The 18,348-nt window shown below is 43.1% G+C and overlaps 1 protein-coding gene across 1 annotated transcript; it reads right to left on the bottom strand.

Moving 5' to 3' along the window:
- Positions 1-6,105: 6,105 nt before the first annotated feature.
- LOC105810740 lies at positions 6,106-18,006 on the bottom strand. The gene is made up of 4 exons (XM_012644763.1): positions 17,127-18,006; positions 14,618-14,743; positions 12,726-12,775; positions 6,106-9,212 (listed from the first exon to the last, which is right to left on the bottom strand). Exons 1-4 carry the CDS (start codon positions 17,278-17,280, stop codon positions 9,150-9,152), a joined length of 393 nt encoding a protein of 130 aa, XP_012500217.1. The 5' UTR covers positions 17,281-18,006; the 3' UTR covers positions 6,106-9,149.
- Positions 18,007-18,348: the final 342 nt, after the last annotated feature.

Here is an 18,348-nt window from a genome sequence, read left to right on the forward strand (position 1 = left end):
ACCAAATTATTTTTTTCCATTCTTTTCAAACACACTTGCCATGAATAGTCATGGTGATAACATCACATTTAAAGCTTCTAAACAGTTTGCAAGCTAATCCACAGATCATGCAACATCCTCAACTTCAGATTCCTAATGTCACCCAGTGCTAATTTAACTTTGTTTGTGGATCATGTATTTCAAGGTTAATTCAATACATTAAAATAACATATATTGAGCAGCTACTGTGTACAAACTATGTGCTTTCTAAAAATCAGGCCTAAAATCCATTCTTTGAGTTCCTCCTAAAGACTGTCACATTCATGCAACAATTTGAGGTACCTTCATAAGTCTCATTGAATTAAAATTAAGGACTAAGTACACTTCTATTATTACTATACAAGAGATCTAGCCCCGACAGGAAGTCAGTCCAAGGAATCTGAATTTTAATGATATTAAATCTATTATTATCTTCATGAAGGTATTATCTCCAAATAAATTATATGAAGTTTTTTTTTCATTAGACCAGGGTTGATAAATACATAAATTAATTAAATTTGAGATATTTATTCAGTGAAAATATTTCTTAATCATATTTGTTAGAAATTTTTCCATCCGAATAAATTTCACTCATGTCTATATGTGTATGTGTATAGAAAGAATTTTTCCCCTAAAAGACAAAGATTGAAGAGACATTCTGGGTAATATTCTGGAAATTATTTTTTGTGGCCTGATTCAGAGGAGTGTCTGTTGTTGGTCTCCTTTTTTTGTTTCCTACATACATCCCTTTTCTCAAGTGGTTCCTTTACCATCCATTTACAGTTTTCTACCAATTATTAAAGTGATTAGCATCTATAGTCATTTCTAATCTCCCATGAGCTATTAATGATATAACACATAAATATCTTAACCTTGTCAAGTTCGAATTTAAAAGTAAAAAAAGCCAAGAGCCAGGTTGCAGTTAAAATTCTCCTGATAGCTTGTTTTCCCAGGGCCAGTGACTATTAAAAGAAACTCAGAGAACACAAGAAACCTGTCAGACAGCTACTTAGTGATAGAATCAAATGAATATTGTTAGGTAAGTGTTTTAATAACACAGCATTTTCGAAGCATTTTCCCAAGATTATTTCTAATTGGCCCTGTCATAAAGTAGTCGCAAACTGCCTTAAAACAGTAATCAGTTTGAAACTAGCTGAGTAAGCCTATGACAGGAAGTTGTTAATAATATACTTTGAAATTTACCTGTGAAGTACTGAGCTTGACTACTTTTGTAAAAGTAGAATAGAAAGTAAACGGTCTTTATAATGCAAATCGACCAGTAGCCAAGAAAACCACCAGTTTTGGAATCTTGCGATTTCACCTGAACTTGCAATAGACCTTGAGCACCCTTTGACTAACGGAATCAAAAATGTTTTGGCATGTTGGTCCGTGCCCTTCAGTGTCACTGAAGCACAGCCCACGGGCTGTGGTGCGTCGGTGTGCATCAGGAAGCCTGGGCCCTAGTCTCGGGGCTAGTGCCCGCCCAGGAGCAGGACAGCCTGCGGCCTCCCAGGACCCTCACCCTAAGCAAGGACCAAGGCAGCTCCTCCGGTCTCCGCCCTCCTTCCGCTCTTTCTAGACCCTCTTTCCTATCCTCACCCGAGGGCTGCAGAGCCGGACCTGCGCCCGGCGAGATGGATTTAGCCCGGTTAGAGTTAAGATGGTATCATTAGCTGCGCACAGCGTGACTTCCCGCTAATCCTCTCTGCAACTTACAACAAGTTTAAATGTCCATGCATGATGTTATTAACTGGCTTTAGTAAGTGCTTAAGACCCAGATCTCTTTTTAAAGTAATCTCTGAACAAGTTCTACTGTATCCACCCAACAAGGAGATTAATATTTCCAGCAAATCTGATGATGGGGGGAAGATGCGCCCTGCGCTCCTAATGGGCAATGGGCGTAGAGATGGGAGTTGCCCCTGGGAAGGGCCCAGAGTCTCGAGCGCTCACCCACCCCCGTCTCCCGAACAAAACTTTCCCCCAGGAGCTTCCCCGCGGGGACACCCTTTCCGTTAGCAGCTTTTCACTAGGTTAAAAACACGTGTGTGCTGGGAGGGGGGGCACAATATTTTTATCAATGATATTGATCATATCCAAGGAAGAAGCCTGGGCAAAACCACAGAAACCGAGTGTCAGCAGAAGAAAGCCCCTTGACCACAAGTTGCCTGGTACCCTGAGGATGGGGCCCTGAGCCAGAGGGTGGCAGCTGGAAGATGCCCGCCTCTCACAGACGTCCGGGCGAGACTAAACCTCGACACCATCCCCATTCACAAGCCCAACTCAGGGATTCCCAAGCAACCGCAGGCCCGAGCTGGCGCATAGGCAGAGGCCGAGGTCGCTGGTGAGGGGCGGAGGGGGAGGCAAATAATAATAAAAAAAAAAAACGACCACAGAGTAGCCTTGGCGGACGCAGCTCAGCGTGCCAGGCAAAGGACGGGCTGACTCCCGGACGGTGCCTGGTCCCGCTGCGCGGGTCAGCGGCCTCCAAGCCGCGGAGGGCGGGCGCGGGAACTTGAGCTCGCGCGAACTTGGGAGGCTTCCCAGCCCGCTATCCGGGCTGCAGCGCGCCCCCAGCCTCCCAGCCGCGCGCCAGCCACGGGAGCGCGCGCGCCGGCGCACCAGCTCCGGCTGCTAGGGCAGCCCGTCTCCCGGGAAACACCAATCAGACGCCCGCTTTCCGGAGAGCTCTCCGAGCAGCCGCAGCTGCGGGAGGACTCGGGCAGTTGGCGGTCACCCGGAGGCGTCGTTCTGCCCAGCGGCGGGCCGGCGGCCTTCGTGGCTGCCACTGCCTAGCCCAGCCACTTCTGCAGCCAGTCACAGCGTCGGCTGTCTCCTCTGTGCACCGCCCACGCCAAGCACCTTGCAAGGCGGCTGCTAAGCCTGGCTATTTTTAGATCTCCAGAATGCGTTGTGCCCGCGCTCAGCTAAAACCGAGTCAAACCACCAAGTACAGTGATGTGCTTCCCTTTGAGCAAATATGGCTCAAAATTCCATATTTCCCTGAATAAAGTCGATTATCTGCACTTTTTAAAAGCCCTGCTCCCTGTGGTCTGGCAGTTGGCTGCAAAGAGGAAAGCTACATGCTCCCACCTCAAAGATGGTCATTACCTTTCTAAGGAAGTGCACTAACTCTCGAGGCCCTGATTGAGGGCAGGCAGATACTCCTTAGCATCAATCACAAGTATATACTTTTCATTTTCATTCACCATCTTGGAATTAATTCCACAAAAAAAGTTGAACAATTCCCAGAAGGGGTAAAATGGGTTCTCTGGGCAAAAGGGGACTGGAGGTTTCTGCTGATTTCTATACTAGCTTGTTTAACTTGTGTTAAGAAACCGATGAACAGAAAAACAGGATAACAAAGCCATCCATTAAAATCCAGAGACACTGAAGAACTGCCTTACATGTCCCATTGCTGTAGACCTGTTAAACTGTCTCCAAGTACTAATGTTAAAACAATTGACCCAGTACTATAGCTATCTTTTTACTCAATAACTTCGATTCCAATTAGTTAGTTCTTAAAGGACACCTTGTCCCATGTCGCCCCTTTTCACGCTACTACCCCCAGCGCCCAGCCAAATACAAGACATTATGGTGTGTTTTACTTACTCTAGCAAATTAGAGGGGAAAGTCACAGCAAGATATAGTGGGAAAGGTTGTCAATATTCTTAAACCACAATAACATTTCCAGAGGTAGAGATTTACAGAAAAATAGATACAGAGATAGTTACACACATACTTTCATTCATTTTCTAGCCACATTGGAAAATAAAACCTTTGGCTTCATCTTTCCATTTTTAAAAAGTCAAAATTCTTAAAATGCTAAAATATCCTAAAGTGTTTATATGTAGTCTAGGAATGGAAAGAATGTTTCTGAACTTGAAATGTACTCATCTTTTTCTCTTATTATTTAAGTGGTTTCTTAATTTTCATCAGACTACACAAAATCAAATTAGAATTTCATATTTTTCCAAACAAGAAAATTATTTTCATTTTTAAAATAAACATAGAGAGCACTAGTAGTAAAAAGTGTTCTTTGTGTTTAAGAAGACTTAAAGATATGCCACTTTGGAAAAATATTCCATTTTGAATGTAAATAATGCATTTATCTCATTACTATGCACATTAATGGCAACTTCAATAGGGGATTAATACTGGTGAATATACCCAATTCACATTCCGCAGAATACTGCAGAAGTCTTCCTATATATCTTTTGTTTTAACCTCTATCCAATTTCCATTTTTCTTCTTGTTTTGGATTTTTTTTTTTGTATGACTGTGTTTGTTATATCCTTTAGCATTCGATTATTGAATGACCTTTCATTGTTAACTTTCTAGTATAATAAAGTAGGACAAGGAAAATAAGTTAGTTATATCTTTATATTTACTTTTACAGGTATCATTTTATCAGCCTATTTCTAAGTATTTCATGAAAAGATTCTAGATGTCAAAACCTGCAGTTAACGTTCCTGTTTAAAAATACACAAAATAATACCTTTGACGTTGGCAACTCAGATGTATTATTCAGCAAAACAGCAATTACTCATTGTTTTGCACTTACATGTTAAGAACTATGAGACACTTGGTGACACAATAACAAAATTGCAAAGTCAATTACATTTAAAATAGACATCCTAATAAAACATACACAACCAACTCCTTTTACTCCTTTTGAACTGTTTTGTTTCCTTTTTCTGGCTGTTTACAGTCAAATAGATTGTGTGAATGTTAAACCTAAGGGTAACTGATTTACACACATCATGAGAAAAAAAGTTAGAAAATGGGGGGAGGGGTGTAACATAAAGGGGAAGTGTATTTCTGAGGCCACCGGAATCCACCTAAGGAGGTGCCAGAATGTTCTTGTATAATTTTGGAAATGTATGTTTATGGTGTTCTGTTGCAATGTCAATCATAGTGGCAAACTTTGAAAGAGCAGTGTGCCATAATTTAAGGCAGAATTTAAGCTGGATTCATACTAGCAATTCTAAGCGGAACTGTAGCAATAAAACCCAAGTAGAGTCCATTTATATTTAAGAAGAGAGGGTTTCAGGTGGGACTAGGTGTTTGTTTTATTCTATTTTAATTGCATGAGAAGCATTTTTGTAACTTGAACTTCCCAGTAATGAATTCCACCTCTCAACCCAGCCTGCAGCCTGAATTGAAGTTCCCATCAGAAAATTAAAATGTTTGTCTGGATAAAATAACTTCTAAATGAACTCTCTATTTCTTTTCGTTTCTTTTTGTATTTTCTGCAATGTAGCCCCTCGCAATGATATTAGTTCTAGTGTGGGAAAATATTATAATTGAGATCTGGTAAGTTATTTGCAGACTTTTCTTTACAGTTTTTCTTTACACTGTGCTGACATTTAGTACAGCCCTGGTGAGGAAAACAATACTACCATTCATAGCTCTAGACGTAGATTTCAATCGACTTAAGCGGGCACAATGAAACTTGGTCATTCACTGGTTACCCATATTGTGTTCTCAAATTTTCTCTCAGCAAAAGTATAATGACTCAGTATTGTATGGTTGCATAGACAAGGGCTCGGAACAAGAGACACTAGTTTTGTCTGACGGTGTGAGAAAGTCGTGAAGGGATCTTTTCTTCCAGATGGTGTTAAATTCAGCTGCCTTTTTAACATTGGCCTTGCACAGCAATCTGCTGCTCCCCTTTCACAAAGACTGCGCTTGGTTCCCACTAGTTAACATGCATACTCACGCAACCTGCAACTTCACTCCAACTGTTTTACAATGCAGTGGTATGCTAAATAAACTTGATCCGGTTTCTGCCAATGTTAAAACTAGCTTTCAAAGAACTACTTAACTGATATTTACACTTCTTTTGACTTAAATGTACATGCCTTTGGAATATTTCAGATTTCAAAGAAATATCACCTTATTATAAGGTCATTGTAGAGATTATCTCGGACACCCTTCAGACTCATGCTTACATACAGTAACTCTCTTCAACACACACAAATAAAACAAAATGTCAGAAGTTTGATGTGTAATAGGAAAAAGAAAAATTGGGACATGTTGCAGCAAGAGCAGTGGAACAGCAAAAAATAAAATGAAAATAATAACATTGAAATGTATTTTTATTGATCGATAAGTTATGTAACATTAGTATGATACAAAGCAAGTTTGATATGACAATGGCAAACACATAATTATAATATTGTTTATTTTCCTTAGATGTTATATTTAACATATTTACATAAAAGACCAAGATGTAGGCAAAAGCTTCAGTAATTTGACTCCATTGAGTGCTTTCAGTAAACAATAGGTTTCCCCAGCAAACATCTTATTGCCTTAATTGAACCTCCTTGAGAAAGAAAACCACACACTTTGTAATGTAAATGTTAATTGTAGTAGACAATGGTTCTAGGTAAATAGCACCCCTGGACACGAAGTAAATGAAAGGAATACAGGCACTTAACAATGAAAGGTTGTTTGCACAAACAGTGCTTCAAATGTAAATAAACAAGGGTCTTCTCAACGGTCACTACAGTAGTAAAACTTTGGCACGTGTTCAGCAGCCAAATTGAGAATTTAGGTTAATAAAGTCTCTCAGAGTTTCTAACTGAAACTAACAGTGGTTTTACAGGCTTCTCAGTCTGAAGTCTTACAAGGAGTTGAAGCTACAAAGGAAAATGTACTGCTTTTGAAGAAAAACTGTATATTTGGGATTGTCAATAATCTAGGCCATGTGGAAGATAACAGGCCATTTTGGACATTTTCTTATTGCAGTGGCTGTATTTATGTGTAAATGCCTACACAAATGTTTGTTTGGTGACTTGTGGAAAAACCTAAGGACTTTTAGGAAAGGATTACAATGGGGGACCTCCAAAGTTTCTGCTAGACATAATTATTTTTAGACTTTAAAAATGACTGTTTAGAACCATCTAGCTGAGATTATTCCCTATCACCTTTTATCATATTGTTATTGCAATCAATTTTCTAAGTTAATGACTTTATAGTTTTACTTCCAGTGTGCATCTATCAGCATAATTAGGCCAAGTTCCTAGATGTATCACGTTAAGATGTAAACAACCTGATGAAGTCATAATAATGACTGTAATATAGAGATAACTATTTTAAAACACAACCCACTCAAAACAAAAGCCAAAAGAGGGTCACAAGGCCATAAGTACAGACTGAGAATTTGACGTGAGGGGCAGGCAGTCATGGGATTTTTTGCAATTGCTTTCTACTAGCTTTCCTTGAATATTGAAAATCTCAACCAAAGAAGAAAGCCAAACTTAATTATAGCCAAATTAAACACGGGTTAAAAAATTAACAGAAGCAGACAGTATGCAGCAGCTACAGACCAGTTGGTGTTGCCATTTGGGAAGCTGCAGATGGCTGTGGGTGGGAAATGCCTTTACTTTCTTAAGCGATGGAGATGAGTATGGTGTGTGCACTTGATGTTTTTTTCATACCCCCACCCCCCAACAGGGCTGTCTGTCATAGGCTGCCGGGCCCCGCTTTACCACTTGCCCCCGAGCGTGGGAATCGGAGCGTCCTGCCGTTCACATCTCCTGCATTCCGTTTAGCGGAATCAATTAGGCAAGACAGACCCTCAGATTCCCCACCCCCTTTCCATTTTTGTCAGGTCTATATACGTCCTAATTATTTCAGTTTGGGATGCCAGAGCTGTTTCCTGGATAGACCTGATCATCCTTAAACAAAAAGAGAGGAGGCGCACACGTGGGTTGTGGCGTAAATGTCACTTTCATTTCCAATGCTAGGCGCAGAGTAAGACAGAACATTTTTTTAACACTTTGACAAGAGGGGAGGCGATCTCGTCTCCATCATGTCTTTCTGCTTCAGTAGCTTCCTCAAGGAAACCCTCTTGGAACAGAGAAGCATCTGTCCTTGTATTTTGAATAGAAGAATAAAAATCAGCCTTTGCTTTTTTTTTTTTTTTTCCATTTTCTCTGCTAGCTCTAAGTCCTCAGTAGATATACATTATTAACTTTCCAGTATAAACTTTTTTAAAAACTCTAATTTCATATAATTTGACATACAGCCCAAATACATGAAAAGTATTTTCCAAGCTCAATCTTCAAATTTTGAGAGATGGGGGCCTCAGAAAGGAACTGCCCAAGTCTACGTATTATGGAATCATTTCTAAACTAGGTACCAGACATCTCCACAACAGCTTTCTAAGAAAAAAAAAATCCCTGACATATAAACTTTTACCTTAAAAGAGAACAAATTGCACATGCATCTTTACTCATTAGCACTATACAATTCTCATTTGCAGCTATAACAACCCCTCTCAAGATATATGGCACCTTTATATTTCAGGGTATGTGTGCACTTAATTTTCTCTCATCCATCTTTAATCATAAGGAAAAAGCAAAACAAAAAGTTAGATTCAATAAGTATTCCTGACCTTTGTTTTTACTGTCTCTTGGCTGTAGTCTTTCATTCTCACACGCTCCCCGGCGATCTTGAAGGAGTTTTTACTTTCGGTTATCTAGCTTTATGAAGACCAATACACTCATACAGCTAGATAACCAAAGATAACAACTCGCTTCCCTCACATGCCTCTGTCTTCCTCTTGCCAGACTCCAGATCCCGATCCTTTCGGGCAGTACCGAATAGTCGTCCAGGATACTTGCCGCATTTAAGATTCCTCCTTTTATGCAAATATGACCTGGTTTCTGTTTGTGTGTGTGCAGCTAAAACATCCAAACGAGATCTGTTGCCTTCAGAGTTTATTCCGAACTTTTTTTTTCCTTTCAGCAAGTAATCTCCGGCAGCGTTAGCCAACGATTCATCTATTAATATCAGAAAATAAAACCAGCTATTAAGGTGCAGCAAGCTGTTAGGAGTGAGCAGCAGCATCCGTCCCTTCACAGGCCTCTATTTGCATTGTAAATTGCTTCATTCTCACGCAAGACTCTTTAGCCTCCCTCTATAGAGATGTATAAAGCCAACGGCAATTTCCAGCGCAGGTTAAGGAGGAAGGAAAAAAAAATCCCATTCTATAGAAGTGACAGCTGATTCAAGGATCTGCTCCTGATCCTTTTGGGTTAGGCACCATGAGCTTTTTACCAAGCGGTGGCAGCTTGATTGCACATATCTTGTGTATGTGTGTTTTAGGGGGAAGATCCTCGATTTCACAGGGCTTCTAGGCTGGGGAGGAGAAGATGCCGTCTTGCTGGCCTGCTGCTGCCCCCGGTCTGAAAGAAGGAGAAAAGGGCCATCATTGGAGGGGCTTGCACTGCCAAATTGTGGACCAGCCCAGCAAGGTCAAAGGTTCGAGACCGCGGGAGACCAAGGTAATGATGATGTCATGAGAAATCTCAAGTACATGGCTATTGATATGCATCAGTGATCAGCCAACTGCCCCACGCCTGCTGCCCGAGCAGCGGCAGCGACAGCAGCAGTAGCGGCAGCATTGCAACAAGCCCTATTTTCTCAATCAACATCTCTTCCGCTAGCACTACAGACTGCTTCTGGAAAAGCAACCCGCGGCCTTTTACCTCCTCCGTGCTAGTGTAGATCGCTCTAATATCCAAAGACTGGAAGAAATCTCTCTCTAAGGACAGATAAAAGCATTTCAGATCTGGGGAACGTCTTTGCCTGCATTTCTCTTCTGGCAGATTGCATAGGCAGACAGATGGAAGGCACTTTGCTATTGCTTAAAGCAGGGCCTCGCTTTCTAGGGCTGGGAATCAGATCTGTATTACGCAGTGAGTCGATGTGTGATTACATTGACAATTTGCTCTGGTGGTGTGTTTTTAATGGCTTCACAGCTCAGTCATGTTTTGTATCTATGTACCATGGCGATAGGGCATCGTATTTTGTCCTGTAAGTTCAAACTGAATACTCTAAGCGAGCGGACTTCATCCTGGTTTTTAAAAAATGACTGCATATATAGCGTGTGTGTGTGTGTCAGAATGCAGCACAGGTAAACACCGCAGCAATAGTTTCTAATGTTGTATACAACTCTGCTGTAATAAAAATGCTGAGCCTTTGTCTATTGTTTTAAACATCAGTTTTCATACAGAAAGAAAATGATACTAGCCTTGCTTATGAAACTATGAAAAAAAGCATTGTTACCTCACGAAAAATACATATAAAACATCTGGATGTTTCTGCCCCCACCGCGCCCTTCCCCACCCCCACCTTTATTCTATCTAGAGGGGAATGTTGTTTTATTAATTAATTAGCCTCATTGCTTTTCTTAGAACTTTTCAAAGTGTGAATATGATCACTTCAAAGAGTCCTTTTCTTCATTTTCTCTCCTTCATAATGAGTAATCTATGTAATAATGCATCTGTAATATGTATAGTTCTACTATCCAAATGCCCCTCAATGAACATCTAAGGTAGTCTACATAAAATACATATTCACCACGGGTAAACCTTAAAAACTGTTTTTTCAGAATTGTGTTACGTTTGGTAGTGTTGCTATTCTTTAAAATATATGCTACAAGAGAATGTAATAAATCTTAATATTCATTGCACTCATCACTAGTTTATCACAATACTCTCATTTCTGTAGGTTGACTCTTTCCCCAATGACTAAAACACTTCCAGAATTAACATACACTCTTTCATTAATTCAGTGATTTATTCATTTAAGGAATGAGTGTGAACATGCTTACCAAATTACATACAGAGCACATATATGTAAACTCTATAGAAAAGGCTGAAAAGTAAAGAAAACCAGAATTGCTAGGAAAAGCCCCCAACCAAGAATTGAAACAACAATATCACACCAAGTAAAGACATGATTTAACAGCATAGACGCCAACTTTTCCCTAGATTTTTTATTTATTTACTTTTTTTTGGTGAGCATTTCAGTACTGATTATTTACAAAAGACTAAGCTGTGGAAATTGCTCATATATTTTTCCTATCAAATTATGGTATAAGAGGTACAATCAGAAATGTCTACATTGGGTTATACATAAAATGCACATGTAAACTACAGACTAATTCAGAGAAACACACTCCCATGGAGTTACTTTTCCTTCTTGAACTATCTGGTCACAACATAGACTACCGAATAAAAATTTAAGAAATCACTAAGGCACATGCCACTTTTGACATCATGTAAAACCTTAATGAGTTTGGCTGTCTTGGAAGATTGAGAATGTTATGGCCTTGCTTTCCAAGACATAGAAGCAGAATCATTAGTGATTTGGCATGTATTACATAAAGCAAACATGGAATCAAATGAATTCAATTCCTTAAGTCAAAGCCCAAGTAATTCCAGATATTTTGAGAATATCTTTCTGTTGGTATATACCTGGGTGAGGGTTGGTGAAAGTAGAGAGTTGTAATGCATTTTATGTTGTGTATGTTTATCATCCCCATATTTGTATGACTTTGCAAATTAATGTGGTTATGCTTATACAAATGCATTTTTAGAACCAAAGTACCCATCATGAAAGCCAAGACACTGAACATTTGTGATGCTTCCACAATTAGAAGCTATAGAAGTTACTCTCTTAAAATAGCATCTTCTAGGGCAGTGCCCATAGCTATATCAACTGACTCCAGGACTGGCCTCCATGCCTGGCATATATACCACAGACTCATCATGGGAGCCCCAATAAGTGGAAATAGCCAACATTAGGAATATGGGCAGTTTGTTCATTAGCCATATAGCCAATTAAATATTTTACCTCTCCATCATCTCTCAGGATATGGAGAAATAAAAATATAAAGTAAGGCTTAACATTGAGCATCTTACTATTTTGAATATTGCAAAGGTTTATGTCATGGTCTAGCATATATATTTCAAGAACTGTATTATTATGTAGTATGTGAGACAAGCTGAAACAATTGTATAGCTCTAAAGATTCCTAGCAATGTCTGTCACATGTTAAGAGCAACTATTAACACCTACGTTTTCATATCAGATACTTTTGCTTTCAAAAAGCTATTTAGCTGAGCTACAGAATACTCATTTTGAAATCTGCATATTGAAAGATACACTGAATTTAAATGGCTTGCCTGCTCTTCACTAATAAATTCCCATTAATGGCCAGTAGATTAGGACGTGATTGTCATGCTTGTTTTCTAATCTTTTCATAGGTCTCCAGATGGATGAAACATGAATTGAAACATCCTGGCTTACTTGGGAATAAACAATCTCTGCTTAAGTTAAAAGTGAAAAGTTATGATTTTCCACATATTTGGGTCATAATTATGTTATTCCATAAATTCAAATACATCAGGTTTGTCATCAATATTTAGAACACCTCTGAATCCTATTCAAACTATTGCAGAGTACATAAAGAATTAGCCTATCACTGAAATCGCCTTTTAATATTTGGTTTGTATGATTCTCATGCATGTAAACCACAGTCCATTACTACAGTCAAGACTACCGTTTTCTACATAAAAGCCATTTAATTTACAGGGATTTGTATAGTTCAGGCAAGGTACTTGACTGGCTCACTTTCTAATAAAAGTATTCTATTATTTCTTCTGTATCCCGAATTCCCTTTTTTATAGGCAGTTACAGGTTATGTTTGTATTATGCTTGATATACAATATACAAAGGCTCCCTAAAGGGGAAAAAAACTGCACATATGGAAACTTAGATTTCTCTGAAATTCCATCTATTGCATGAATCGGGAGATATGTAACACATTCCAGGCCTGCTACCTAGTAAATAATTATTGTATTTTAATTTGTATATCACTTCTATTTTATCAAATGTAAATTTTAAAATTACCTTTAGTTGGTTGGATTGTCTATTCATTTTATGCTTCTTTGCAGTCTCATCTGAAAAATAGTCAAAAAAAACAGATCACAGTTTTTATATGTATATAAAATCATACACAGATACGATTTTATTTAAAGTATCCCGATTACCGTGATTCCTTAAAATGCCAAGAAATTCCATAAAACCCCAGTACACTATATCCTGAGTCTTAGCACCCACAGGGTTAAATATGCTAATTTGCATTTAAATGGAGATATGCATGATAATGGGAATGCAAAATATGCAGAATCTGAAGGGGTGTGGGAAATTAATTTTTCTTTCTTCTTTTATTTTTAGCTTGGAAGGAAGAGGGACTCTTAAGAAACACTAGGGACTTGAACCTTGCAACCTGCCATACAAAAGAGGAGAGTCCTTCCATGTGAGGATTTTAGGACTGGACAAAGTCTTATTTTCCAAATGTTTAAGAGACTGAATTGCCAGGCCTTTCAAACAATGGGAATCCCTGGATAAATATCTAATGTATTAGAAAGATGCAAATAGTTTACTGTAAGGCCACAGCACGTTGAGATGTGCATTCACATCTATGGCTCCTGATTGGCTCTTTCCTCCAGTAAATCAATGAATAATGTAAAACCTGATTGCTGTAAAGTGGTGGATTTTTTTATTCCCTTCCCCCATTCCTCTACGATCCAAGATTAAAGAAGTCTTACACTCCCCCAAAATAGGTTGCTTTTCTCTTATGATTTTTTATGCTTATTGTTATTTTGGACTGGAAGGGTGGGACTATTGGTTTTGCAAAATGAAAGTATTGCCCTAGTTCGATTATGCTGACTACGGGAGCTCGCTTCCTGATACAGCGCCCTAATTACTGGTGCCACGGTGGAGAAGGAGGGTGACAGGCAGAGGTGGACACCAGGAGAGGAAGGAAACTGGATCTGGGCCCGCCGTTCTGGGCTCAAGGCAGCCACAGCTCCGAAGGGGGCCCCCCGGCCGTGGCCGTGACTTGACAGGGCCTCCGGTCTAACTTCTGATCAATTCCACTGCTGCCCTGACCTCTCAAGACAGTCCCCCATTCAAGCACCGCGGGTACATTTGCAAGAGAAAACACCCCAGACACTAATGCAAATGCACTGCCCCAGTTCCCATCGCCAAGGGTTCCCGCAGATAATTCCAGGCCACAGAAAGGAGGTCTTGCCTTCCTCAGTCGGGTCTGGGCTCCAAGCAAACCGCAAAGACTGGGCTCCTCCAATATCAGGAGCGTCTGAAGCTCAGCCACTCAAGTCCCAATAACTAACCAAGACGGCTGCGTCCTGATGAAGCTGAACTTGGGATAACCCTCTAAAGCGGCCTCTCGCTTCCCAAAATCCAAAAGGCAAAGAGAAAAAGGAAGTGGAAACCAACCAGATCTAGTCAGCCACCGTACATAAGTTTTCCACCAGGACCTAATCAGACCTTCGCTTCATTGCCAGGTAATTGCAACTTTGGGGCGGTTAGAGGGAGGCGAATTATTCAAAATGTGAATTATGAATCCAGAATGCAACTGTATTTTGCTCGAGGTTTAAAAGAGAAAAGTCCTACCACCACCAACACAAAATAACATACAAAATTCCCTTTTCCAGCGCGAAATCTTCCTGGCGTCTCTCTGCGATTGGGGGTCAGGCCGCTGGATAATTAACAGTCCTAGCTCAGAAAACTCACGAGATCAACAGGTTTAGCATCCGAGGCACACAATCAATTAGCTGAAGCAAAGCCCTGGACTGGCCCTCGGAGCGGTCTGCAGCGGGGCTCTATGGGCACCAGCTCGCGGGCGCGGTGATGAGTGCGGGCGCCAGGCCGCGGCGGGCACTGCTGGCCCAGTGCCGCCGGCCGAGCTGCAGCCTGCGGGCCGCCACGATACTCACTTGATCGCCCTGCGCCAGGCAGTGTTGCCACCCAAATCCAGCTGGGCAGGAATCGAAGCGCTGGCCAGAAGACAAGATCCAGAGTCACAGCGCGGCCGCAGCACACAAACAGGCTCCTTTTGGCGTCTCCAGAAAAAAAAAAAGAAAAAAGAAAAAAAAAATCAGATCATTCCTCTCCTCAGCACATTTAAAACTGGCGCTCAATTCCACATAGTGATTCTTGCTTGATTGCGTCTAAAATAGTTTAAACGGGTCTTCCCTTCTGGGGAGAGAGAGAAGGGCGCAAAAGACCAAGGAGGAAAAAAAAAAACAACTTTTCCCCCCCACGTCAGGCACTTGCTCCCTGAGCCTCGGAGTGGAGAGTGAAGTGGTGTGTGCGAGGCTTGGCAAGTTTTTGGGGGGGCTGTCCAAGGTCTAGTCCAGCCCCCTCTGCCGAGGAGGACGTGCTCTGAAACTCAACCAATTTCCCCACTGCTTTTGTTACTGATGAACTGAAGCCCTATTGTTCATCCATTGCCACGGTCTTTTTCAGTCCCCACACTACGTTCTGCGTTGCCAGAGATAATGAATTTGCACCCAAACCTCTCATAGTCCCCTTCTGACAGACGGAACAAATTAGAAATGTCTCGTCTGAAGGAGGGCAATGGCTACATTTTCCTATTGTAGGATGCAAAGCACACATTTCTTTGGAAACTTCTTTTGCCTTTTTTACCTTTTATTTTTTTCTCTCTCTTTTTCTTTTTTCCTCCAGTTTTTTCCCCTGTTGGTTTCTCAACGCTAATTTTTAAAAGAATCGCCCTGTCCTGTTTCTCCAATGCACCATTTTATGTAACTTGTTGGTCTTTTCTACCTTTCTTCCTTCTTTCCTCTTCTTCTTTCTTTTTTAAGGACTCCTTTTGCAATTTTATTTACAAACTTGGAGAATGACCTTTTGACTTGCAGACTTTTTTTTTTTTAAAGAAAGGTCTTTTGGTTCAAGTCCCCCTTTCTTGCTCCTCCCCCCCCCTTTTTTGTTGTGGTTGTTAAATGTGTTTGGCTAAAGATAAGCAATACATTATAAAGATTTTTATTCTCTAAACTCCAGAGCTATTCTAAAGGTACCAGGGACGCGCCATAGGAATTATCTATTTGAGGGGAAAGAAAAAGGGTGTGTGTGTGTGTGTGTGTGTGTGTGTGTGTGTGTGTGTGTGTGTGTGTGTGTGTGTGTTCCAAGGAAGAGAAGCAGAGATGTGGGAAGGTGGGGGTGGGAATGTGCAGAGAGGGAAGGGTGGGGGCTTTGAGGAGAAGGTGGGCTTCCTGCAACACGAGCGAGGAGGCTGTCAGGGGTGTGGGCGCACGGGAGGCGGGAGGCGGTGCAGGAATCCGTCCCGCCGAGGGCCGTCTGCCCCCCTGGGCCTGTTTGCGCGCCCGGGGCGGGCCGCAGCCTGGGCGCGGGTGTCTGCGTGCCCAGGCGGTTGTTCCGAGCCTGCGCGCGTGCGACCGGGGGCGGGAGGCGAAGGGGGGGAGCGCTGGGGGAGCGCAGTAAAAATTCAGACGAGTGGCCCGTATGTAAATACGGCCCGGGGGGAGCGGGGAAGCAGTAATGAGAACCGCGGGCGCGCAGCCCCGCCGGCTGCCCCTAGCTTTCCCGCCAAGTGCAGCCGGAGGACAGACAGCCAAGCGTGTCCTTGGCGGGAGGGCCCCCGCCCGCCGCGCGCGCCCGCCCCCCGCGCACACGCACACACTCCCCTCGCAGGCGTGGGGCCCAGTGGCCACGAGCAGATGAGGAAAACAAAGCTGGGGCTGCGAGGTGGAACGAAGAAACGGCAGCCTTGGCGGCCGAGGGCAAGGCTGAGAAGCCTACACCGCGGCCTCCGGCGCTCCTTTCTTGTCTGCCGGCAGTTCTGCTCCCCAGCCCAGAAGAGGCCGAGGACCATTTCTTAGCTGCCTAGGAGAGGGTGGAGAGCAGAGGCGGGGGCGGATGTGCACAGGGAGGTGCCAGCGGCTCCCGCCTGGTGCGCGGGCCCGCACACGCTGGCGCGCGGGGCGGAAGAAGGGGAGCAGAAGGCCTCCCCGCGGCGTCTCTGAGATTCGCTACCTCCGCGCCGAGGCTGCCTAGCTCCAAGTGAAAAACGCCAGGCCAAATCCGGCAAGGCAGCGGCTACGGAATGGCTAGCACCTCAATCCCTCTTCCCCAGACAATGCAATGGGAAGGGCCTGTTCTGGGGAAGCCTTATCAGGCCTCGTCCTTCAAAGGGGTGAACTCGAACCCCAGCCTGGAAGCTCTGACCTAGATAGCTCCGCAGATAAGTCCCAGATGTGGCCATGGAAAGACTGATGTCTCTCATCTGGTTCACAGCGTCTGCCTCGGTGTTTGCCAGCCCAAGCACCTCCCAACACACACACACACACACACACACACACACACACACACACACACACACCACTCCCATCACATTAAAACGCGCGCTCATGACACTGCTGTTAATGAAGCCGACGCGCATAAATGAGTGAACAGGTGAATAGATACCGAAATGAGAAGCTCCCACCAGTCGGCTGGGCGATTTACCTCTCCCTACAGGGAACACGTGTAGTTGTGTTTTAGGAGTGATTTGCTGTTGTCTGTGGTCTCCCCCTCCTCTTCTTGTGGAAAGAAGCCAAAAAAAAAAAAAATTATGTTCCATTGTCAGAGTCTTCTTTCTGATAAGCTACCCGAGCATTGGCCTAAAACATTTGGGGATTCGATTTGGCTTATCTGTTGGTTTTGGTTTGTTGTTTTGGGGTGTGTTGCTTTTCTGAGGGAAGCAAAAGAACGTGTATTTGGTGGGGCTGGAGGCGCAGGACAAGAGTCCGAGTGTGCAGCCGGAAGGCTAGCGAGGGTGGAAGCCGCGTGGTGCAGAAAGAAGGCAGCGGCTTGTCCTCCCCCGGGGCAGCACTGGCCCCTTTGGCACCTCCGCCCTGAGCTCAGCCGCCGCCGCCGCCGCCGCCGCCGCCGCCCGCGCTCTTGGGCTCCGCCGGCTGCCGCTCCGTGTTTTCCCCCATCCCGGCTTCACGTTCAAGGTTTAGCTGCGAGGTCACGTCCATTGACGTCAGCTCCCTGTCTCCCTCTACGTCCGGCTACATTTACATACATCAAGGAAATTAGGGCATTAAAAAAATATGCAAATCCTGCGCTATCTGGAGCGGGTGCATTCCTGGCGCGATCGCCTTTTATTGAAGCTTTTAATTAAAGGGGCCAGTTGGCGAGCCCCTGAAACAACCGCCAAAACCCCCCAAAAGAGAAAAATAAACGCTGTAGCCTTCGGGAACGGTTGTTTCGGCTCCTGTTCTGTGGGCGGCTGAGGACCGCCGGCTGCCCGGCTCCGAGAAGAACAGGTTAGAGGAGGCAGCTCCAGCCCATGCATAATCAGGGCTCCGCGGCGCCTCCATTCTTTCCTCCTCCTCCTCCTCCTCCTTGTCCTCCTCCTCCTCTCCTCCTCCTCCACCTCTCCTCCTCCTACACCTCCTCCTCCTGCTCCCGCTCCTGTTGGTTCCAGCGTGTATTATTTTTAATACTGATGCATATGTAAAGGTATATTTGCATTTTTTAATTCGCGAAAATTTCAGGTTGTATCGTTTTGTTGATTCCCCTCCCCCCATTTTTTGCTATTTTATTATGTCTATCAGTCTCTCTTGTCCCTTTCTGTCTGTCTTTATTTTTTGGCGAGTGTCTGCTGCTGTCTCTTGCTGGGTAATATACACAGTTGTCTCCC

Source organism: Propithecus coquereli, unplaced genomic scaffold (assembly GCF_000956105.1).
Source record: "Propithecus coquereli isolate 6110/MARCELLA unplaced genomic scaffold, Pcoq_1.0 Scaffold22, whole genome shotgun sequence".
Lineage (NCBI taxonomy): Eukaryota > Metazoa > Chordata > Mammalia > Primates > Indriidae > Propithecus > Propithecus coquereli.

Excerpts from the sequence above, each read along its gene's own strand:
- LOC105810740 (XM_012644763.1), bottom strand. The coding sequence starts at position 17,280 with ATGGAACATAATTTTTTTTTTTTTTGGCTTCTTTCCACAAGAAGAGGA. Across the intron at positions 12,776-14,617 it reads GCCTGGCGCAGGGCGATCAA|ATGAGACTGCAAAGAAGCAT; the intron begins GTGAGTATCGTG and ends ACTATTTTTCAG. Across the intron at positions 9,213-12,725 it reads GACAATCCAACCAACTAAAG|ACCGGGGGCAGCAGCAGGCC; the intron begins GTAATTTTAAAA and ends TCCTTCTTTCAG.